Source organism: Oryzias melastigma, linkage group LG15 (assembly GCF_002922805.2).
Source record: "Oryzias melastigma strain HK-1 linkage group LG15, ASM292280v2, whole genome shotgun sequence".
Classification (NCBI taxonomy): Eukaryota; Metazoa; Chordata; class Actinopteri; order Beloniformes; family Adrianichthyidae; genus Oryzias; species Oryzias melastigma.
This window is the reverse complement of record NC_050526.1, coordinates 23,272,133-23,293,423: the sequence shown is the minus strand read 5'-3', so window position 1 is coordinate 23,293,423 and position 21,291 is coordinate 23,272,133. Positions and strand designations below refer to the sequence as shown.

Below are 21,291 nucleotides of genomic sequence, written 5' to 3'. Positions count from 1 at the left end.
AAAAAAAAACCCTAAAATGAATATATTTTTTAGCTTACAGAAAGCAGGGAATCTGAGTTTTAGCATTTGAAAGTTCCTCATGAAGAGAATGTATTTTCTTTTTTGGATTCACATTCTCATCAAGCAAGTTTTCTAGCATTTCGTCCTGACAGAGCAGATCTTTGTAAAGTTTTAGGTTTATTGAAGGCAGAGATCCTATAAACCTTCATCCGTTGACAAAAGTGCTCAAAGCAGACACATGTTTCTTCAATAACGATGAAAGCGCTGTGTTCTTGTAACCGGATCTTTCTGTAGCAGACAGCTTTCCATCACAGAACAGCGTGATCTTCCCTTTAAACAAGGAGCATCAAGACAGATGGAACTGTGACACGCAAAGTCAGACACAAATTTAGAGCATAACCGAGAGGCCTTGGGTTCAATTTGTTTAGAGGGTTTCTGGGTATCCAAAAACCACAAAATGTATAACACCTGTGTTCACTGTTAGCACCTGTGTTCGGGGTTTCTCCAAATACGCTTCCCTCTGGGCTCATTCAGCTGGCAGATTCGAAGGGTTTCGGGGTCAGAGGTTGAAGGTTAGGGGTACACCAGCTGGCAGCCAGGACAGCATCGGGCTCCAGTGAGGAGCCATTCAGAGACGAGGTGGGAGGGGGTTGCTTAAAGCTTACTGTGTCTTTGTGATCTATGATTAATGTGTTTTATTTTTCCTTGTTTTTTTGATGCAATTGTCAATGATAGTCAAAAAATGTGCAAATTTAGATATTAAAGCTATTTCAAATTTTCATGTGGTTCAGCTGCATGGTGCATTTGTGCGCTGCAAGTATATTAAGTTTGGTTTTCTTTTCATGTAATTGAAGAAAATTTATATTTTTTAAAGTGGAAAGTGGCAGCAGGACAACTCACAAGAAAGGTCCATAGTGAGAGTGACATCCTGAGGGTCAAACTTCTGAAAGTCTTCAAAAGTAACGTTGGTTGATGTCTTTTAGAGATAATTGGATGATCAGATTTATATTACAAATCTTAATAGTTTACTTCACTTTTCTGTTTTTGCTACAGAAAAAGTCTACCAGTAAACCCCTCTTTTAATTTTGACAGTCGGTACATACAGTAAACTGATCATAGCAGGCCACATTTGTAAACTTTATTTAATTTGTGCCCACAAAAACGATTCATTGCAGTTTTTTGTTCAATTTTTTTCAGTCTTTATTTTCACTGCATTGCACATCTATGAATCACATTCAATTTCTGAGATAAAATATTTCTGCATCATTCATCAAACTGCAATTGAAAACTGTCCATAAACTGAAAAAATAAAAAAATATGTACACAGTTTATTCAATACTTTTTTAAAAAAAAATAGGGATTTTGCGAAGAAACTTCAGCAAAGAAGTCAGCAGTCAAGTTTCTGCAGTTCTCTGCTTTCTTGATTGTTGGCAGATCTTTTAATTACTGACAAGAGCCACATGTGCCAAGTGTTGGCATGAAGTGTGTTTCTCTTTACAGAGTTTTCCAAAACATTAGCTCCCCTCAAGTGGAAAATCTATTTAATGAGAAGTGCAAAAAAACTGTAAATAGCCATTAAGCTAACTTTAACAGCTTCCACATGTTTACTGTGTTTATGAGGGGTGTGACTAAGGAAGAGAAGGTTGCACAGCATGCTCATGTGCGAGGCACAGACAAGGATAGAATTTGAGTTTTCCCTCTCATTAGTATCTTTAAAATTTTATTTCCAGGGGTGGCACAAGGTGTAATGTAATGCAAAGAGTGTTTTGGTTGTGTTAGCTTAAAAGCTAACGTAGCTAGGTCATCTCTCAAACAAAAATCAGCATTTTTAGTCATCAAACGAAGAGATTCCTATGCTCTCATAAGTTACATAACTCTTTCTCTGCCTCCTTGTGTCATCATCACTGAAGGAAAACTGTTTCCAGTATTACATAGATTTAACTAATCAGGTGGTTCCGAAACCCAGACTAGCAGGATTATCATGTTGTCTCTGATTGCAACTGAAAAATGTTTGCATCTAAAAAAGAAAAAAAAAAATTAAATTGTTAGCAGGGGTTGCCACAAAAAATTACTAGATTAAATGTTTGCTCCTGTTCCTCCATGGAGGTCCTTCCCCCAAACCTGTAATTCATGCTCTAATCCATCGTTACATGTCTGATGGGAGTTTAATTGATGTTGGTGGGGCATCAATTAAGTTAATTGTAGATCATTGAGTTAATTTTAGTTATTTAGAAAACCCCAGCTTTCCTAAACACCGTGAGTGTGTGGGGGACGTGACGGAAGGCTGTGTGCAAAGACAGAAGGGTGGTTTGCCGCAAATACAGCCCTGCGTTTCAGAACAACCTTTATGGGATTTAATGACGACAATGATGATTGTTTTAGTTGCTGAGGTGACTTCTCTGCTTTTGTTCCATTTCAAAGTCAAACATGTTGTGTGAAAATTGGGTGTGGAGTCTGACGTCTCCTCTCGATTGTTGTCAAATGGGGAAAAACTGTTCTCGATTTGTTCCTGCACCGGTGAAGGTCATTTGATAACAGTCACTCTGCAGGTACAGTGCAAATGCTGCTGGACTGAAAGCCAGATAATCAAACTCTGCATCCTTAATTGAAAGATGGTTATAATTTGTATTGCTAAGCGACATGTTAATCTACTATGTTAATCTGGCGTTTTGTAGCTACATATGCTTCTAATAACTGCCAACACATACATCTCTCAAATCCAAACATATGCAGATAGTCAAATGTTTCATCAGATAATCAATTTTGTCATCTCCTGCTGCAGCATGCAACAGTTGGAGCATGCTTTAAACCTAACAAAAGCTTCAAAATCGAGCTTCAATGCTGATTTTAATTTTTACAGACAAGCAATTTATTATTGGCTCTATAGCCTTCTATTTTTTTTTTTTTGGCATCGCCTCAGCTTGGCAATAAGAGACACAAGCAGAGGTGCAATGTGATTAAAAAGAGGTTTAGCAGAAAAAGCTAAACTTTTGTTTAATTATGGAGCCTAAACAGCCTGCAGAACATTGTCCGTTCAACATCTGCATCCAGTTGCTAAAGGGCACGTCATAAAGTCATTAAAGTGATATTTTGCATGGTTCTTCCTTTTGATTATGTACAACAACATAACCCATTAATTGCTAACAAAATAAACAGTAGGTTAGATGAGAGAGAAGTGTGTTGCTTTTAATTATAAACTGATAAATTACAGTGTGTCGTATTTGTGTGCATAACCTGATGAAACTAAACCAAACACAGTAAATTTAACTTTATTTTAAACACTTAATCTAAAAAAGCAAACCAATGAAGTCTGTTTTTTTTAAGATGCTGGTGCATATAGAGTGTGAGAACTGTGAGTGTTCTTAATTTTTATAAATCCTTACAAAAAGGAGTGGAAACATTCCTTATGAGTACAGTAAAATGTTAATTCACTCATCTTTATTTCTCAGAGCACTCTCAGGATGTCTGGTATTCTTTATCTTCTATTGGGGAGCAGACCATTTAGTGACCTGAAAGGGGCTCGTCAACAAGTCATATTGGACTCGTACATATGGATCTGATAGAGGGGAGATAAGCAGCAGACACACTGGAGCCATCCTTTAAACAGAGCAGAAAGGCTCTGGTGTCTGTCCTTCTGCTTTGTTCAACAGCCTGTTGAATCCCACTGTTCATGAGAAATTATTACCGAAATTATCATAACTGCTGTGAATCCTTACAGCAATGAAACTCTGAAATTCAATCATGCTCCTGTAATGAAGCTGCCATATTGTGTTTAATCTTTCATGATCTCTGAGCTGGCATGAAAAATTGTGACTCATAATTATGTTGTAGATTTTACTGATAACCTTATTTTGTTACGCAGTTTTACAGTGTAATTGGAATGTGATTAAAGCTTAAATTAACATGGAGTTGTTTCAATATGTGTAAGAATTTATATTAAATCTAATTCAAATCTACTTTCTGATTGAATATTTGGATTTTTGACCAAAGATGTGCATAACACCCCCTGTAAAGATGTGAAGTTAATACTTTTATTCTCATGTTCCTGTGAAATCCCAAATTCAGAAAGGCTGTTTTTAAATTCTTCTGAACATTAGACACAGTCGGTAAAAGAAAAGATGGAAAAAAAGTTTGAGACAGGCGTCATTTCTGTTAAATTTCTGCTGAATTTGGTATTTGAATTATTTTTTTTTCCATGTTAAATTCAGTCACCTGCTGTATCTGAGACTTAAATGGACTTAAGAAAATAAGGATTTTTTGTGAGAAGTCATAGAACAAATCTGCATGTGTGGCATTAGCCACCGTATTGTCTTAATTTCAGGAGTTAAGTGAAATTTATTTTTAAAGAGGATCTAAACCTAAAAAACAAGGCTTTTTATGTACAGCTCAATAATTTGTAAACTTATGAAATTTTAAAGTGTTAGGGTTATTTAGTCTATATCTTCACCTCTAAATGTATTATACACTAATAAAAAAGAAAAAAAAATCCAAATTAGAACGAACATCAATTCAAAATAAAAGATAAAAATTAGGAAAAGACATCACTTTAAACATTGCTATCACTAATTTTAATGTTTTAATTGTTGTGGACACAGTTTTATTTAGTAGGAATTATAAAGAATAATCATGTCATAGAAAAGTTTAGCAAATAGTTTTTCTTATTATGTTATCAGCTTGGTGCATTTTTTGACAAAAGATTTGTTGAGATTTTCTGCACAATAAGTAGATAAATGCTCAGCCAACTATAACGTGTTTAACTCATTTCATGCATTTTATTTCTTCTTGTTTGTCATTCTTGTAAACTTTATTGCACAGAGTATAGCTGCAAAATTTTCTTTTTAGATAACGTCCATATTTGGTCACTGTTGCATAACAAATATGACATAATCACCCTCGGTTGAACTTTGATAACTAATAATTTGATACCAATTGCTTATTTCTTTATTGTTTTTAATGCATGAACACATTTCGTACAAGATGACCAGAAATGCGTCTTAATTTACACAACCTGGTGATGCAAACTGCAAATTTTTTTTTGAAAATGTTGATAAAGATACTGGTCCATAAGATTAACTTTTTTAAGTTTACTACAGACAGCATAAAAGGTAATATATTACTCATGGCTGACGTCTCCTTTTTGAAGGATACGAAGGTCAAGAAAACACAACAGGTGCAAAGGTTGAAAAGTGCTCGTTCCTTTCAGAGCAGGTAGACTTAGAGGAAGTTTCTGACTGAAAACGTTGAACTCAGAAGAGACAGACACAATGTTCAGGTGAGAAAAATTGTAAATATGCTGGGTTTACTTGTTTTTGTGGAAGTCTTAACTTCAATCTAGTCTCTTTTCTTAAAGGATTTCCCTAGTGTTGGGTGTTTCGTTGCTCCTTGGTGTTGCAGCAAAGCCCTGGGTGTGTACTTTAATAACTCTCTTAGCTGTTTAGGACAACAGTTTTATCCCAATAAGTTAAAACTATTTGATTTTGCGATCCTTGAATGGTATTTGGAATGGAAGTGTGTCATAGCTATGCTCTTTTTCAGGATAAGCATACTGAAAAAGCTTTCCAGGAAACTTCAATGTAAGTTTTCATTTTCCCAAATGAAAGTGAATAAACTTATGGTGAAAAAAGGCAAAGTCTGGTAATGCTTGATTCTTGTTTTAGGTTCAAACATGACAAAGGTGAACCATTCCAGAGGGTGGAGGTGGAGCCACCTGAAGACATGGATAAGACTGATTACGACGTCGACCCAAGAATGAGGATATGGAAAAGCATGAGAGCTGGTAAACTGGACAAACAGCCCGAGAGGCCCAGAGACGGCTTGGATGAGCTCCATCTGCCCTCACTGTCTGAGATCAACATAGTTCAAATCCAAAAAGTGGACCCCCACTCCGACATTTCAATAAAGTCTTTGCAGGAAGATGCCAAATTCAAAGCTGTGGGGGGTGAAGATGGTATTGATCGGCTTGTTGTGAAATTACCTGAACCTGACATGGATGAAATCTACCACAAAATGAGAAAGGGAGAGGAGGCTGCTGGACACTTGGGTCCAATTGTGGCTAAAAACAACCATAATGCTGCTCTAGAGATAAATGTGGACCAGACTCGGAAAACAGTTCATCTTGAGCCAGAGGAGGACATGGATGACATCTACCACAGAGACACCTTCAACCTAGCTCTTCATCAAGTGGACACCAAAGCTGCAGCTGCATCTGTCCACATGCCAACACAGAGAAGGCACTCGGAACCAGAGAAAGATATGGATTCCATCTACCACAGAAACACCTTCATCCCAGCCTTTCACCAAGAAGACACCAAACCTGCAGCTGCATTTGTCCATAAACCACCACAGAAAAGACACACTCAACCAGAACAAGATCTGGATGCTGTCTACCACCGCTGAGTCTGCAAAAACTCTGTCATCAAAATCACACAGTTTCCTTGTCAGGGACTGTGCTGCTTAATTAGATTCTGTTAATAAAGTTTATTTAAACACTCTTAAAAGTATTATGTTTTATTTACTGAAGTAATTGTCTCCAGATTTACAAAAATATGGACAGATTTTAGCTTGTTTAAATTGAAAAAACAAATGTAACATTTTTCTTTTTATTTAGAAAAATCAATGTTCATATTTTGGCTAATCACAGTTTAAATTTCAAGTGGATTTTCAAAATATTTATTATTCATATAGAGGTGTATAACCCAGGATGTATGGTGCTGTAGTGTTTTCATAGCGTGACAGCTCTTGCTTGAATCCCGGCTGGTTCCTCTCTGCATGTTCTTCCTACGCTATCGTGGGTTTTCTAAAGGCATCCAGGCTTCCTTCAATAGTGCTTTACAGGCAAAACATGCTTAGGTTAATTCTAAATAGTCCCTTATGTGTGAATATGAGAGTGTGTGGTTGTGTTACTCTGTAATTACTGGTGATTGGTGACCCTGTGACCTCGAATGGGAATAAAACAACTTAGTTGGGAATTTATTCCCTAATTATATGAATGATAATAAAAAGCAACTATAATGCGCTTGAATCTTTTTTTTTCAATTGACAAAATAAATACAAAAAAGTGTAACTGATTTGCAATTCATTAAAGATTTAAAAAAATTATATTCAAACAAATGATTACTATGGCATTTATTGTTATTTCATGTAATTCTGGTTTCAAACAAATCAGTATTTAATGTGGTAAAAAAATATAAAATAAACAACACTGATTAAAGATTCAGATTTTAATGTGTGCAACAGAAATCACAAACAAAACAAAACTTTTTCAACTCGACAAGAAAATGTTTTCTCTAAATTAACAAAATTGCGCGTCACTCTAGAAACTCGGCAGGAAGGACTCCTTTTTTTAGGATCAGGTTCCCATACAGAGCTGTTTCCCTAAAAAAAGAGAAGGAAACACAAATCTTAACACTGTAAATTAAATTACTGAGGTTGGAAATTTTTGTAATTATTTATAGTTCATCAAATTTTCCTGGTAAAACAAGATTTATTTTTTAATCTTGCAGCTACTGTTCTTGCTGTATTTACTTGTTTGTACACTGTGTATTTTTACTGTTATTGCGTTGAAGCAACATAAATAAATGAATTTTATTTTTGTAATTATATAATGTTAAAACTTTACTTAGCAATATTTGAAATAAAATAGATTGTTTTACATGACAAATAAGACCAATTTGACTCAATATTTGGCTTTTTAGTTGCATTTTCTTTTATTTTTCCCAAATTACATATTTTGCTCTAGGTTTTATTGACAAATGAGTCAGACATTTTTAAAAAGAATAAGAAAAAAAAAAAAAACACAACATACCCTGTTGCCACAACGGCATATGATTTTTTGGCACGCTCATAAAAAGCAAATCTCTCCACCTTCTCCAGAGGACTCTGTGTAAACAAAAATGTAATTAAATTGTAGAATAAACTATCCACATAAAGGGATTTAGTGCACATGCTTTCCTACGGTACCTCAGAACCCGCCTGGCTCAAGAGATGTGAGTAAGTCTCCCACACAGTGACAGATAAACCTTTTTGTTTGTCAGTGTCCACTAGATCCATGACTGCTGCCTGAAAAACAAACGAACAAAAATTCATGACACAATTTTTTTTAAAACATTGTAAACTTGTACCGCAGTCAGCAGTTTTGACAGACAATCTTTTACCGGACATGGGACGTAAGTGTCAAGTGGCAGCAACTTTAAAATAGCCTCCAAAAGTTGTGGGATTCTCAAACCTACAGGAGGATCATGCATACATTTAACAATGACATGCAAATAAATAAATAACATTTATCTATAAGATTGATCATATTTTACATACCATCAGCTCTTATTTCTTTTGGACCACAAGCACAAACAGAAGATGCAGGAAAATTTACATCTGCAAGCACTAAAATAAGTAGAAAGAGTTTAATGAATTATTTTATGTAGTAAATGGACATGAGAGTTGCATAAATAAACAAGTGGAACCAGTGTTGGTTTCCAGCTTCCTGATTCATATGAGCGTTATGCTGCCTCGTGGTCTTTAAAGACTGTCAACTATTCTAAGTGCAGCTCTATGCATGCGTATATCTGCTGATCATACCCAGTTCATCGCCGTGTCCCATTTTAGCGAGAACATACAGCAAATCAGGCGATAAAACTGAGGGGATTCCCTTCAGAACGACCATTATGACAACCACGGAAATGCAGGAATCGAAGAGTGACGCGACGCAGGAGAACTTCCTGTCAGCACTTCCGCCTTTGGTTCAGCCCCGCGACCTCCATCTGAAAAAGTGATCTAAAAGGTTAAAAATACTTCCGTGTATCATCGGCATCGTTTTTAAGTACTAAAATTATTATTATATATTTTATTTTAAAGCCCGAAATTCAGGATCTAAAAAGATGTTAAAGTAGAATAATGAGGATATGTGCGTAAAGGAAGTGCAGCCATATTTAATTGTTCATTCCACATAAAAAGTCTTTAAAATGAATGTTTATTAGTACGTTAAATAACTGGAGGGAGAATCTCTGCCGTAAATCGGGCAAATTATAATTATTTGTGGTGCTCACCTAAGAGTTAATAAATGTGAAAATTACTGCCTTTGGTAACCATTGTCTCGTGGCCAAATGAGGAACTGCAGCAGGTGATACTTCATATTGACCACTAATGATGAGACAGGGACTTGGGTGTTGACTGAAAAGAAAGAAAGAAAGAAAGAAAGAAAGAAAGAAAGAAAGAAAGAAAGAAAGAAAGAAAGAAAGAAAGAAAGAAAGAAAGAAAGAAAATAAATAAATAAAGGGATGCATTTTACATCTGCTTACTTCAAGTTCAGAATTTAAACTTTGTTTTCAAAGAATGCATTGTATCCTATTCCCTAAGATGATGTACAGTTTTCTGGACCACATTTTCCTCCGCAAATATTTAAAAAAAGCATCCAAACCCGCTTAATTTATTTTGGGGTCAAAGGGCTGCTGGAGCCTATCCCAGCCACTTTTTGGCACAGATGGGGTACACCCAGGGCAACCTGCCAGCCCACCGTAAAATCAAAAATATGAAAATTAAGTGGAAAATTATGAAAGTAGAATCCAAGTTCTTGGTAGAAAAGAAAACAAAAAAGCCAACATTTTACTGATACCTTTTCAACATTTTCCCTGTTGTCCTAATCTTGCATTGTTCTTTAGAAAATAAAAATAAAAAAAGATCCTTGGCTACTTGTCTGTACTGACAGAAAGAGGTAGGATCTTAATTGAAGGTGGGTAATCTCCAAGTTGTGTTGTTTCTGACACCCTTGGGCAGACATTATTCAAAGCAGACTCCAGTGACTGCATAACTCCAGGAGTGTCTGATGCCAAGGAGGAAAGATAATGAAAATATTTGTCAGATGAAATCCCCTCCACCGGCATGTTTCATTTGAGCTGCAAGAACTCCAGCCAGATGGAAGAAAAGTGCAAAGGATATCCAAAATATAAATAACGATTGCAATAAAGGTGAAATTAGCAATTTTGTGGATCTATGTATTCATTTTAAGCTTTTTATGGTAAATCAAGTTAAAACAAGCTATGCTTTATTGCATTCCTTTGGTTTTGGTACTTAGGCTATATGTATTTCTGTATATCATTTAAATTTTGCAGAATTGCTTTGCATGAGGCTAAATGGGTAATTTTCATTGTAAAAACTAAAACTTGGTTATAATTAGGTTTTTGGCCTACACTGTTCAAACCCACTCAGAGCCCAAACACTGGCTTCCAATTGGTCCAACAGTGTAGATCAGGTAAACAAAATGAAAGTCACAGTTGTTTTTTGAGTATTAGAGTAGTTTTGTGGACACAAACTGGAGGCTGCTGAGCTGGAGAAAAAACACTCCTCACAGGCCTGTCTGCCAGATCTGAAACCCCCCCTGAGCCTCTCCGGACTCATGCTGCTCCCACTTTATTCCCACTTCTTTAAATGAGTTCATCACACTATGAGGGTCTGCGCTGCCAAATTGTAACGTTTTGCCCCCTTTGTGTGCGCCAAGAGCCTCATTTAAGTCTACATTTATTATTTTGACCTTTCGGCATCCTCAAAGAGGAGTTCTTTTTCGGGTGTTCTCTGGCCTTCCCCACAGAGAGAGAAAATGACTTTTTTTTTCCTCTTATCCTTTTAAAAAGTTTTGTTAAAAGGAGGGGGGTTTGTCCAGAAAGAAGTCTCCAAGAGAATACTGGAAGAAAAAAAATCAATTAGGCCATGGCCGTGTGAAGATCAGAGAGAGAAAAGGTGCCTTCTGATGATTGGAGAGGCTAAAGAAAGCTCACATTAACCACATTTGTTCTGCTTCTCTCTTTGAAGTGCAAACTATGTTTTTATGGAGCACCAAATGTATAGAAACAATAGCCTATGGGCAAGTTTTAATTGGGAAATCAGTCGTATTCTTGCCTTATTTTCTAAAGAAGACATAAAACCTTAGTTAGAAAACAAACCTAATCAGCTTATAAACCATATTTTACAGCAGCTACTTTAACTTTAAATGCAAACAGCAGGCCTATTATTTTTTTTAGTTGCTGAATTGAGAGCGCCTGTTGAGGACAAAACATTGACAAAAGAAATCTGTTGTAAATACAATAAAAATGAGTTATTTTATAATAATTACATACTTGTTCTTTTTTCATTTGTTTGCTGTAGTTTATGAAACATATCTTTCTGCACCCTTAAAAATCAATGTAAATATGGTTGATTGATCAGTTTGTTTCTAGTTTAATCATTTGTGACTCATAATCCCTAAAAAGAGTGTTCATTTACCCAACAGGTCTGCGAAATTAACTGTCGACATTTAATGAATTTGCCTCTGTGAAACTCAAGAGTGCCATCTAGTGGTAAGACATGCCTTACACAGCTTTGATTTTTTTTTTTTTTTTTTATATATCCTACAGAACAACAGATAATATATAAATACACATACATACACCAAAAAATAAAATTTTCAGAGCCACACTCTTCACATTTGACATAACTAAAAAAAACAAAGTTACCTCTGTAGAGATAAAAAAAAGAATTCATTCAGGAGTAGTCAGAGAGATATTAAGGTTTAGAACATTTTCATTGCTGGTAGTAAAGGGGTTATGCAACTGTATTGCTCAAACTTACAATTTTCTATATTTCTTCAAACTTTATCCATGAGACAGTGAATTACTGTAGCTTTATTAGTAAAATGATTGCAGAAAACAAAACTACAAACATTTACACATCGAAAAACTTCGCAAAATGTATCAAGGCAGATCATTCCTGTAACACACAGGTTGAAATATGGTTATCAAATCATGGTCCTTGACAGATGTTCTTCACTCAGACTACATTTGCTGTGACAAAGAGCCCCAGAGGGGGAAGCTCTTGTGTAGAAGAAGATAACAGCTTTGCACTAATTTAGTGTCAAATCTCCACATCATTCAAGAAATCAAACCGGGAATCGACATCAGTGTTTGTCATCAAACTCCTGATCTACTTGTCCTGAAAACTGGCTTTTCTCTTCTCCACAAAGGCGGTCATGCCTTCTTTGCGATCATCCTATGAGGGAAATCACACGATAAGACTCAGAGCATCTTTAGATGTGTTCCTTACTGGACTGTCGTACTCACTGTAGCAAAGGTAGCGTGGAACAACCGCTTTTCCAGTCGAGTTCCTTCTGCTAACGTCAGCTCAAATGCTGCAGACATACAGAAGGTTCAGTCAGGTAGAGCTAAAGCACAATACTTCACATTTTTACTCAGTACTCTCACACACCTGCATTGACAGCTTCCTTAGCCATTGCAGAAACGAGCTTCGAGTTGGAAGCAATCTTCTCCCCACATTTAACGGCCTCAGACACCAGCTGGTCCACAGGATAAACTTTACTCACCAAACCTGGAGAAAAAAAAACCTCAAAGCTACAAAGAAACTAACTGAAGAGTTGGGTTTGTGCAGAAAAAAACGTGTATTAAAAGATAATTAAAAGACCTCTTTTATAATAGATCAAAACATGATCAGAGTGAGACTTTACAAGATTCATGGTTGTTACCTGACTGTTTGGCTTCTTGGGCATTAATTTTGTCTCCTGTCAGCACCAACTCCATCGCCAGGGACTTGCCCACTGCACGCGTCAGTCTTTGGGTGCCGCCAGCCCCTGCAGGCAACAGAGTCATGAGGAGTTCTTCCAAAAAAAGAAGGAAAAAAAAATGTGCTTGTTACCTGGAATGGTTCCGAGTAGGATTTCTGGTTGACCAAACTGTGCTTTCTCTCCAGCATAGATGATGTCACACATCATGGCCAGCTCACAGCCTCCACCCAGCTGAGACACAAAGTTTTCCACACAATTCACTCAAGTTTTATTTGCCTTTTTTTATAGCTAAACTTTATAAACAACAGGTGGTAGGATGCAAGAAAATGCTTAATTACATATCCAATTATGTAATTGACATAATTAACTTGTTTCAGCAAAATCTTCTCAAGCTTGGGTTTGAATCTTGTGCTGCTTTAGAGATTTAGAATTTAACATCAGCATGTAAAGCAAGTTGCAAAGTACACACAATCCTACGATACCTACAGCAAATCCGTTGACGGCTGCAATCACAGGCTTCTTCACTGTCGACACTCTGTTCCAGTGTGCCAAAAAGTTCCCACCATAACATTCTTGGAACGTCCGATTCTGCATCTCTTTAATGTCAGCTCCAGCTGGAAAACACAACAGGTTTGACATAGTGTCCCTGACAGAATCACAGAAAAACGTCTTCGCTTCTCGTACCAGCGAAGGCTCGGTCACTGCCGGTGATGACGATGGCTCCGACGCCTGCATCCACTTCAAAATCGTCCAGCGCGTGTCCCACCTCTTTCATCAGACCGTCACACAGAGCGTTGAGAGCTTTGGGCCTGTTCAGCTGAATGAACCCCACGTTGTTCTTCTCACCTCGCTTTTCCACGATGATGAACTCATACTGACCGCCTGTGTAAGAAAAAAAAGTAGAGGAGCTCCAGTGAGATCAGTTATAATCAGGAACTTTAGGGAAAATCTCTATTAAAAAATAGTTTTTAAAGCAATATTTAGGGTTGTAAAAGTCTTTTGGGGTAGTTCTAATAAAATTAAAACTTTAAACTGCATTGTTTATCCCCAAAATAGTTTGTAGTAATCGATAAAAATTCACAAAATCTACACACCGATTCTGGATTTGACTGAAATTCCAGTGAATACGCATAAAAAAATTATAACCTCAATGTCTAAAATAAAATTAAAAAAAGACAAAAATAGAAATCTTGCCTTCCTATACCCCAAACACTGCAACCTTTTTGACACTCCCAAAAAATTTTAAACTTTTAGATGTTCAAGATATTTCACCAGGTTGGACGTTGTTTTAACTGATCTTTACTCTAGTCTATACCTTTCCACGCTTTTCTTAAATCAACACAATAGAGAATTGTTGTCATTAAGAGCTAAGATCTAGAAAAAAGGAAATGATTCTTAAAATTTTTCACTCATTTTGCTCCACACTTATTACAATAGAAAAACTTGATTTAGGACTCAAAAAACTAATAATTTTTAGTTAAACTTTAAGGATGTTACTTTAGAATTTAATAAATGCTGACAAGGTAGATTGGCATTCATTTTCATTAATTTGGAAACAAAAAAATAAATATATGTACTAGGAATAAGTGCTAGTTTAGATTGTATGACAATTACTGAAGATGGGCCAATTTGTACTGAGATTGTAGTATCACTTTGTTCACTTTTGTTCTAAAATGAATCATTTCCACTAATTACATTAGTTTGTTTGTCTCTATAATCAAAATAAACTACAATAAAGTACATTTAAAAAATAAAAAAATACAGCTTGCTTAAAAATAGCACAAAGAATCTCATTGGGCTGTGAACATTCAATTTTAGTATTTCTATCAAACAGATCACTTTTTTTGCTTATTTTTTGAACAATACGAGGAACTCTGTTTCTAGATTTTCATTAGATTTCTTGTTAAATGAAAATACTATACTACTTTAAGTAATTTCCTTGATTGGTGTTCTTTTACCTTTTTAGTAGCTCTTTTTACAATGTATGTCCTTAATGTGGCTCTTAGTTCAAATCAATCAATAACTAATCCATCACAGTTTATGCTATTTATAAAGTTTACAATGTGGTTGTAAAGTTGTAAACGCTTGCCTGTGACTGAACTGTGTGAAACACTGAAGTAAAAACATTCACCAGACAAGATAAGTTCTGTGTACATGTGCCTTTCAAAGTAAAAGACGATATATGTTGCCAAATTACAGGAACATGTTTGTAAATGTTGCTACAAACTCAGTTACTGCAGCGTTTCTGTGCTGCACGTTGAGGAGTGACGCAGGTTTCTTGACATTGTTGGAACCAGCAGTCGGTCGCTGCAGCTAAAACCGCTGCTGGCTTTCGGAGCACACACCTGAGCTGTAGAGGCGGCCGGCAGACAGGAGGGCTGGCGCTGCTCTGCAAGGCTTCAGGAGCAAAGCAGCGTTTCTGCACAGGAAAGCCATGACATCAGATTCTGAGCTTTACTTCTACCTCTACCTCTGCCCTACTGTCCGTCTTCTTCAGTGGATTTTATTGCGGCGTCATGTTTGATTTCCATAGATACTGCCACCTAGCGGCCATGTACGGTAAGGTAAGCAGCGCCTTTTAACATTGGCTTCTTTTAATTTAGGAAGGAGAGAAAACAAATAGTTTAATTCACAAAGTAAACAACTGAGCTATTTTATAGTTTACTTATGTATTATAGATGGATTATTTCAACCCTCCAAAACCCTTTAAATGTTTGACTTACATAGAACATTAACTATACAATTAAAAGTAACAAAAACGTGTTTACTCATTAGTTAATTAGTCAGACTTCACTTGTGTGAAACTTTCACTAACTACTTTTTTTGATAGGATAGCCTACTATAAAGGAGGCAGAAACAATAAAAAAAAACTAAAACAAAACAGATAAAGAATTATAATTTCAAAAACATTATTCGACATGCATTCGTTTTAAAATACTAGAAAAATACTATTTTGCTTTTTAATAGGGCAAAACTGGGCAAAATTAAATAAATAACTCAAAACTATCAAAATTAAAATGTGTTATCTATTTCTCCCTCTTAAAACATCAACAATGAAAATAGCACAAAAAATCAATTAAAAACATAAACAGCAAAAATAGCCAACAATTAATGAATTAATGAGCACACAAACAAAATGCACATGAAGAATGGAAAATTGCAAAAAAAGTTATTTTTTTACAGTTTTTTTTTTTTTTACAAACCTTGGTTGTTCAGACAAAAGTTAAAAACGGAACAAAGTAATATTGTCCCGTAAAATAAAATAAATAAACTATATAAAAAAAGATAAAATAAAAACCATAAAAAATTAAAACAAAAAAAATTAAACCGTAATTTCAAAAATTACTTGTCTAATAATTCATTAGCATTCATGTAATTATTTATATTTATATATTAAATCAAATAAAACAAAAATCAAAGCCTGAACGTGAACCTCTACTGCATCATGAACCCGCTCGGATGTGAACGCGCCGCTCGCTCTCGCGATCACTCATCTGTAAAAACCTGCATCGTCCGCGACCATCTCCTCCGCCTCAGTCCGCTCATCATCACATCCTCATCAGGGAGAACATCCGCGGGCAGAAAGGTAAAGATCAGCCACTCACATGTTTAACCCGAACAGAATCCTAACAAATGGATTTGATCATAAACGCTGCCTGCGATGTGTGCAGGTTACAGTCGTAGCTTGCAGGCTAATTAACCATAGGATGAGCATCATGCGTGCACGCGCTCTTCTTCATCATCAAATCCTTTGATATTAACATATGGCGTTAAGTCATTTACATCTATTTATATTCCCTCTTAATTTCCCAGATTTTAGTCTAACGAAAATTGTGGCCTATTGCAGGATTACAATAGCCTGTGTTTACTTTGTTCAACCAGATGGATTGGATCTCTTGAATTTAATAGATGCAGCTAAAGGATCAATGGGCAGAACAGAAATTTAATAAACAGATGTTCTCAGCAGATTCAATCTGAAATAATTTCACTGGGATTTATGAGTCATTATCAGTTTTTCTATAATAATATCTGTATTTTGGGGATTTACATCCAATTTTTCATCCAAGATATGTATTTAATGACCTTTTTCTGCAGAGCTCAGGAATGAACCAGGTGATTGCAACATGCTGGACTTGCCTCCTGCTCTCTGCCTTCATGTTTGAGCCTGCTCTGTCAAAAGGAGGTCGTGGTGGCTCCCGGGGCTCCTCACGTGGATCTCCCTCTCGCAGCTCCACAGCAGGGACGTACCGAGCGGGGGGCCCCGTGGGTGGGACCCGCTCCCGCTTCAGGGTTGCAGGGCGCACGTCCCCGGTGAGGGTGGCGAGTGCAGCGGCAGCAGGGGCGGCGGTGGCGTTGACGGCAGACAAATGGTACGCGTCTGCCTTCCGCCGCAGCAACAGCGACAGCTCTGACGAAGACCTGGATTACTACAACAGGACCAACTACTTTGATGCACTGATGTCAAGATCCAGTGAGAAGGGATCTTTTTTTTCCAAAGTGGTTTCTGTAATTATCGCAACATTATACCCAACATATGAACTCTTATTGGACAATATAGTGTAGACGTTTGAGCTGATTTTGGATGTTTTTGACTAAACCTGGGAAAAAAGCTGTGCTGGAATGCACAGTGCAACGGTGATGAAGGAATGCAATCACAGAAACTGTACGTTTTTACACAAAACCATTTATACCAGTAGGGAAACACATATTCTGTTTAAAGTACACACATTTCACCTAAAGTTTGCACATTTGTCACATTTTTATTTCCTCTAAAAGAGAAAAACTTTCAGTTGAAAGCCAAATCAGTGTTTCCTGCCAATAGAAGCTGCACTGCCAAACTATATTTTCATGGTTTTCATATTTAACAGTTTTATGGTTGTAAAGAAGTGATTTGTTAAAAACTGAAGTACAAGAAAAAAAAAATCACCAGCATCTTTTTTTTTTGTTTGTTAAAACTGTAACCACATTTTTTTTCCATCAACTAGTTATAAAAAATATGAATATTTTTAGAATCTACAGCCTCAAACCACATTACCTTTTCCCCCAAACTTGTCAGTGTGAAGGTGACATTCCCTTAAAAGACTACAGAACAAATGAACTGTTTTTTAAAGCTTTTGTAACACCCTTATTCATGTCTTTTTTTGTTTTAAACCTCCTTTCCACTCAGGAGCAGACTGTTCCAAAGCTATAATTGCACTCCATTAGATCCTGCAAACACTTCTGTACATAATAAAGTTTGCTATCACTGTCTTTATGCTAATAAATATCCTGTTTACACTGACATCTGCCTCGCCTGGTGAAATAAGAAGCATAGGAAGGAGATTGTTGTGAACATTCTGCAGGTCTGCCACATATGAAGCAGAGTTTATCCTTCGAGGTGAAGAACGCTTCGACAGCTCTCGTTCAATCCAGGATGACTTGTCCCAGCTCTCCTTTCCTGAAGACTCTGATGAAGTCGTAAGCGGCTGCTGTGTAGTTTGGGACGGTAACTGTAACATTTCCTTAAACATTTAATAGAATATTGTGTTAAACTCTCAAATTGTATTATTCACCGTGATCAGTGTTCTTCAATATTATAAAGTATTTTAAGCTAGCCACTTACCCACTCCAGTGAGGGCTGTGACCCGCTGAGTTTTTCCCAGTTTTACAGCAATTCGTTTCAGGACGTGCTGGATGTCGTCACTGGGTTCTAGAAGCTCATATTTCTCCACATAACTGCAAAAAAAAAAAAAAAATCCACAAACATAAAGTGTGAAAATGTGTGATTTTATAAACATTTACAAAATCAAATGCAAGGTTAACGAGAGAGCTCACCTAAACTTCCTTAGCCTGTTTAAAGAGTAGAGTAAATAATCAGCAATTATGTCTTCACCCACTAAATGATCCAGAATAGTTCCTGAAGAAAGTAATGAGGCAGAGATTCAAACACAGTGAGTTGAGAATTTTTGATACGGGGCAAATAAGTTTCCACTCACCACATAGAGCCAGCTTCATGCCAGTTTCCACGCTCTCTATTTTAGGCGGTAATACTCCAGGAGTGTCCAGCAGAAACATTTTAGGCCTTTCGTTCACCTGACAATGTTGACAGCAACATTTATGCACAAATACAAGCAGGAATTTGCACAATAAATACATGTTCTTCACACACCTGAATTTTCGTCAGAACAGCTTTAGTTATACCGGGCTCCCCACCTACTCGAGACGCCCGACCTGTCATTAGGAGAGAATAAAAAAAATCTATTACAGAGGAAGAAAACGATTTCTATCAGCAAATATCAGCTCCTGCTTTTAAAGTACCTTTTTTCATATTTGTCCTTCTCAGCGCGTTGATGAGAGATGATTTCCCCACATTTGGCACTCCAATCACCATCATGCAGTAATCTATATTCTGAAATTCAGAATAAAAAAGAATACTTCACCATGGCAATTTAAGCACACTTGTAGTTGCATAATATCTGAGAGAGAAATTATATTATATGTGGCGAGAACTGATTCTCTGAAGCTTTAAGTCTGCAATCTGTAATGCGAAAAGAGACAACAAAACTGAGCCAGAGCCGCAAAATTCCCTTTAACTGTTTAAAAATACACTTTAATTGTGGTTTTGTGTCTATTGAGGCGTTTATTTACAAAATGCAGATTTTAAATATTACAATCATTGAAATATATCAGTGTAGAAGTTAATAGTTTTTTTATATTCTATTTAAGACAGCAGAACATACAGGTTCCTTTCAAAATAAAATACACCCTTCATCAAATAAGATCTCCTTCTGCTGCAGCATATTTACTTGAAATAAAAATGCAGGAAAGTCAAGTCAAAGATGGTATTTTCTATCATTATAGAGTCAAGTTTTTTCTTTAAATTGCATGCTTAAAGAACTTTGCCTCCGAACTGTTGTGCAGCAGAAGATAAGAATATGTGTTTTATGTGTATTCCATTCATTCAGTCATTCATTCATTCATCTTCCAGACCGCTTCTTCCCTTTCGGGGTCGCGGGGGTGCCGGAGCCCACCCCGGGATACTGATGGGCGAAGGCGGGGTACACCCTGGACAGGTCGCCAGCCTGTCGCAGGGCCTCAATCACAAACACATTCACTCACACATTCATACCTAGGGGCAATTTAGAGTCACCAATTAACCTATGAAGCATGTTTTTGGACGGTGGGAGGAAGCCGGAGACCCTGGTGAAAACCCACGCATGCACGGGGAGAACATGCAAACTCCACACAGAAAGGTCCCAGCCGGGATTCGAACCGGGGCCTTCTCGCTGTGAGGCAAGAGCGCTAACCACTGCGCCACCGTGCAGCCCTATGTGTATTCCTATGACAAATATCTCTGACAATACATTAAAACTTTTAACATCATGTTGCTAACTTATTTGACATCTAAACAGAAATGACAATACTTAATTAATTGAAACAAAAATAACCCAAACTATAAATTCATTATTTATTCAAATTTTTCTTTAATGCAAAAGAGCTATGGTGGACGGATCAAAGAGCAGCACGTGGCGCCACAGCTTCAGGTTGCAGACCCCTGCTTTAAGTCATGAGATGCATCTATGCATTTAGAACCAGAATAAAAGATTACATTTGTGGTATTTTTGTACTAAATTTGTAAGGAATCCATTAAAACCAATTAGCCAACACTTACCTCATCCCGGTTATATCGTGGCTTGTTCTCAAGAATTTCCAGCACCATTGGTACCAGCTGTAGTAAATTAAAAAAAAAAATCGTGAAGCATAAGTCAACAGAAATGGTGACTTTGTAACTAATGCTTTAAATGTACTTACCTTTTTAATGCTGCTGTCAATCTGCTTTAAACAGTCTGTGAAGAGAACATTCTTTACCCCATCTCTAGCAAGTTTTTTCAAGATCTTCTGCAGGAGAAAAAAATGTGTTGTACAGGGATCTTAATTACTGATTAGATTATTTAGATAATATACTGGATGTTGGTTACACGTTTACCTGCTTGTTGGAGAGATCAGCCAAATCCATCTTGTTGAGAACAAGAATATGTGGTCGGACGTCAAGTGAGTTTTGAAATAAAGGGTTTCTCCCAGAGAACGGGATGTGATCATTGTTAAAGAAACAAAAATGATACACATATAGAGCAGACATATATTTATCTTATCAATGCATTGCCTTAAGACAAATTATTTTTCTAAGACAGCTTATGCGGAGTGCCTACATATGTTCTATTTTTAAACTACTTTTTGTGTTCAAATACATTCAAAAACTATTTAATAATCCCTAATACATTTTTTTTTTACATTCTTTTATTGTGAAATGTTTAACCTTTAAAAGGATATCCGGGCATCATGAATTTCTACAACGCAGTCCACACTCTTCAGGCTGGCTTTCATTTGCTTGAGTCCTGCAACGAAAACAATTAAATATAAGACACAAGGGTCCAGAATAATGTCCCCCCAACCTGCATGTTTTAAACACGCTGAACAAAACACATTTCTTCTTCTGTCACCTTTGGCCATGTGTCCCGGGAACCAATGAGCCACGTCCCGTCCACCAAAATCAAAAACAGTCCGGAACTTGTCGACATTACGGAGTATCGGAAATAGTCTCATTTTTCTTTTTATACTTCACAAGAAATTTTCCGGACAGTCACAAAAATGACATGAAAGTTTTTCTACTGTGGTTACACGAACGTCGTACTGGTGTGCCACCGTGTTTACATACCGACTTGGATCACTTGGTTAAAATTTTTGTTCCGCCAGGAAATGTCTTCAAACAC

The 21,291-nt window shown here is 36.7% G+C and overlaps 5 protein-coding genes across 5 annotated transcripts; 2 read left to right on the top strand and 3 right to left on the bottom strand.

The window, feature by feature from the left end:
• Window positions 1–5,127: 5,127 nt before the first annotated feature.
• Window positions 5,128–6,497, top strand: si:ch211-217g15.3 (uncharacterized protein LOC368914 homolog). The gene is made up of 4 exons (XM_024297659.2): window positions 5,128–5,272; window positions 5,351–5,405; window positions 5,536–5,573; window positions 5,658–6,497. Exons 1-4 carry the CDS (start codon window positions 5,265–5,267, stop codon window positions 6,394–6,396), a joined length of 840 nt encoding a protein of 279 aa, XP_024153427.1. The 5' UTR covers window positions 5,128–5,264; the 3' UTR covers window positions 6,397–6,497.
• Window positions 6,498–7,205: 708 nt separating this feature from the next.
• fuom (fucose mutarotase) lies at window positions 7,206–8,738 on the bottom strand. Its single transcript, XM_024297664.2, has 6 exons — window positions 8,575–8,738; window positions 8,311–8,379; window positions 8,154–8,224; window positions 7,960–8,058; window positions 7,805–7,878; window positions 7,206–7,374 (listed from the first exon to the last, which is right to left on the bottom strand). The coding sequence occupies exons 1-6, from the start codon at window positions 8,657–8,659 to the stop codon at window positions 7,308–7,310; spliced, it is 465 nt and encodes a 154-aa protein (XP_024153432.1). The 5' UTR covers window positions 8,660–8,738; the 3' UTR covers window positions 7,206–7,307.
• Window positions 8,739–11,623: 2,885 nt separating this feature from the next.
• On the bottom strand, window positions 11,624–15,048 carry echs1 (enoyl CoA hydratase, short chain, 1, mitochondrial). Its single transcript, XM_024297657.2, has 8 exons — window positions 14,887–15,048; window positions 13,226–13,423; window positions 13,028–13,155; window positions 12,673–12,772; window positions 12,503–12,607; window positions 12,229–12,348; window positions 12,084–12,151; window positions 11,624–12,012 (listed from the first exon to the last, which is right to left on the bottom strand). The coding sequence occupies exons 1-8, from the start codon at window positions 14,975–14,977 to the stop codon at window positions 11,947–11,949; spliced, it is 876 nt and encodes a 291-aa protein (XP_024153425.1). The 5' UTR covers window positions 14,978–15,048; the 3' UTR covers window positions 11,624–11,946.
• A 580-nt stretch (window positions 15,049–15,628) lies between these two features.
• On the top strand, window positions 15,629–17,824 carry sprn (shadow of prion protein). The gene is made up of 2 exons (XM_024297666.2): window positions 15,629–16,127; window positions 16,637–17,824. The coding sequence occupies exons 1-2, from the start codon at window positions 15,987–15,989 to the stop codon at window positions 17,102–17,104; spliced, it is 609 nt and encodes a 202-aa protein (XP_024153434.2). The 5' UTR covers window positions 15,629–15,986; the 3' UTR covers window positions 17,105–17,824.
• Window positions 17,206–21,282, bottom strand: mtg1 (mitochondrial ribosome-associated GTPase 1). Its single transcript, XM_024297646.2, has 11 exons — window positions 21,022–21,282; window positions 20,852–20,916; window positions 20,508–20,612; window positions 20,333–20,419; window positions 20,193–20,249; window positions 18,839–18,929; window positions 18,690–18,751; window positions 18,517–18,613; window positions 18,356–18,437; window positions 18,144–18,256; window positions 17,206–18,042 (listed from the first exon to the last, which is right to left on the bottom strand). The coding sequence occupies exons 1-11, from the start codon at window positions 21,122–21,124 to the stop codon at window positions 17,945–17,947; spliced, it is 960 nt and encodes a 319-aa protein (XP_024153414.1). The 5' UTR covers window positions 21,125–21,282; the 3' UTR covers window positions 17,206–17,944.
• Window positions 21,283–21,291: the final 9 nt, after the last annotated feature.

What these genes read in the sequence shown, in the direction of transcription:
- sprn (XM_024297666.2), top strand. Translation starts at nt 15,987, where the DNA reads ATGAACCCGCTCGGATGTGAACGCGCCGCTCGCTCTCGCGATCACTCA. An exon ending in GAACATCCGCGGGCAGAAAG is followed by an intron (nt 16,128 to 16,636) that starts GTAAAGATCAGC and finishes CTTTTTCTGCAG; the next exon opens with AGCTCAGGAATGAACCAGGT.
- si:ch211-217g15.3 (XM_024297659.2), top strand. An exon ending in GTGTTGCAGCAAAGCCCTGG is followed by an intron (nt 5,406 to 5,535) that starts GTGTGTACTTTA and finishes GCTCTTTTTCAG; the next exon opens with GATAAGCATACTGAAAAAGC. An exon ending in GCTTTCCAGGAAACTTCAAT is followed by an intron (nt 5,574 to 5,657) that starts GTAAGTTTTCAT and finishes TTCTTGTTTTAG; the next exon opens with GTTCAAACATGACAAAGGTG.
- mtg1 (XM_024297646.2), bottom strand. Translation starts at nt 21,124, where the DNA reads ATGAGACTATTTCCGATACTCCGTAATGTCGACAAGTTCCGGACTGTT. An exon ending in CCCGGGACACATGGCCAAAG is followed by an intron (nt 20,917 to 21,021) that starts GTGACAGAAGAA and finishes TTTTCGTTGCAG; the next exon opens with GACTCAAGCAAATGAAAGCC. An exon ending in TAGAAATTCATGATGCCCGG is followed by an intron (nt 20,613 to 20,851) that starts ATATCCTTTTAA and finishes AACAATGATCAC; the next exon opens with ATCCCGTTCTCTGGGAGAAA.
- echs1 (XM_024297657.2), bottom strand. Translation starts at nt 14,977, where the DNA reads ATGGCTTTCCTGTGCAGAAACGCTGCTTTGCTCCTGAAGCCTTGCAGA. An exon ending in CAGCCGTCAACGGATTTGCT is followed by an intron (nt 12,773 to 13,027) that starts GTAGGTATCGTA and finishes TTTGTGTCTCAG; the next exon opens with CTGGGTGGAGGCTGTGAGCT. An exon ending in TAAGGAAGCTGTCAATGCAG is followed by an intron (nt 12,152 to 12,228) that starts GTGTGTGAGAGT and finishes GTATGTCTGCAG; the next exon opens with CATTTGAGCTGACGTTAGCA.
- fuom (XM_024297664.2), bottom strand. Translation starts at nt 8,659, where the DNA reads ATGGTCGTTCTGAAGGGAATCCCCTCAGTTTTATCGCCTGATTTGCTG. An exon ending in AAAAGAAATAAGAGCTGATG is followed by an intron (nt 8,225 to 8,310) that starts GTATGTAAAATA and finishes ATCCTCCTGTAG; the next exon opens with GTTTGAGAATCCCACAACTT. An exon ending in ACACTTACGTCCCATGTCCG is followed by an intron (nt 8,059 to 8,153) that starts GTAAAAGATTGT and finishes TTTGTTTTTCAG; the next exon opens with GCAGCAGTCATGGATCTAGT.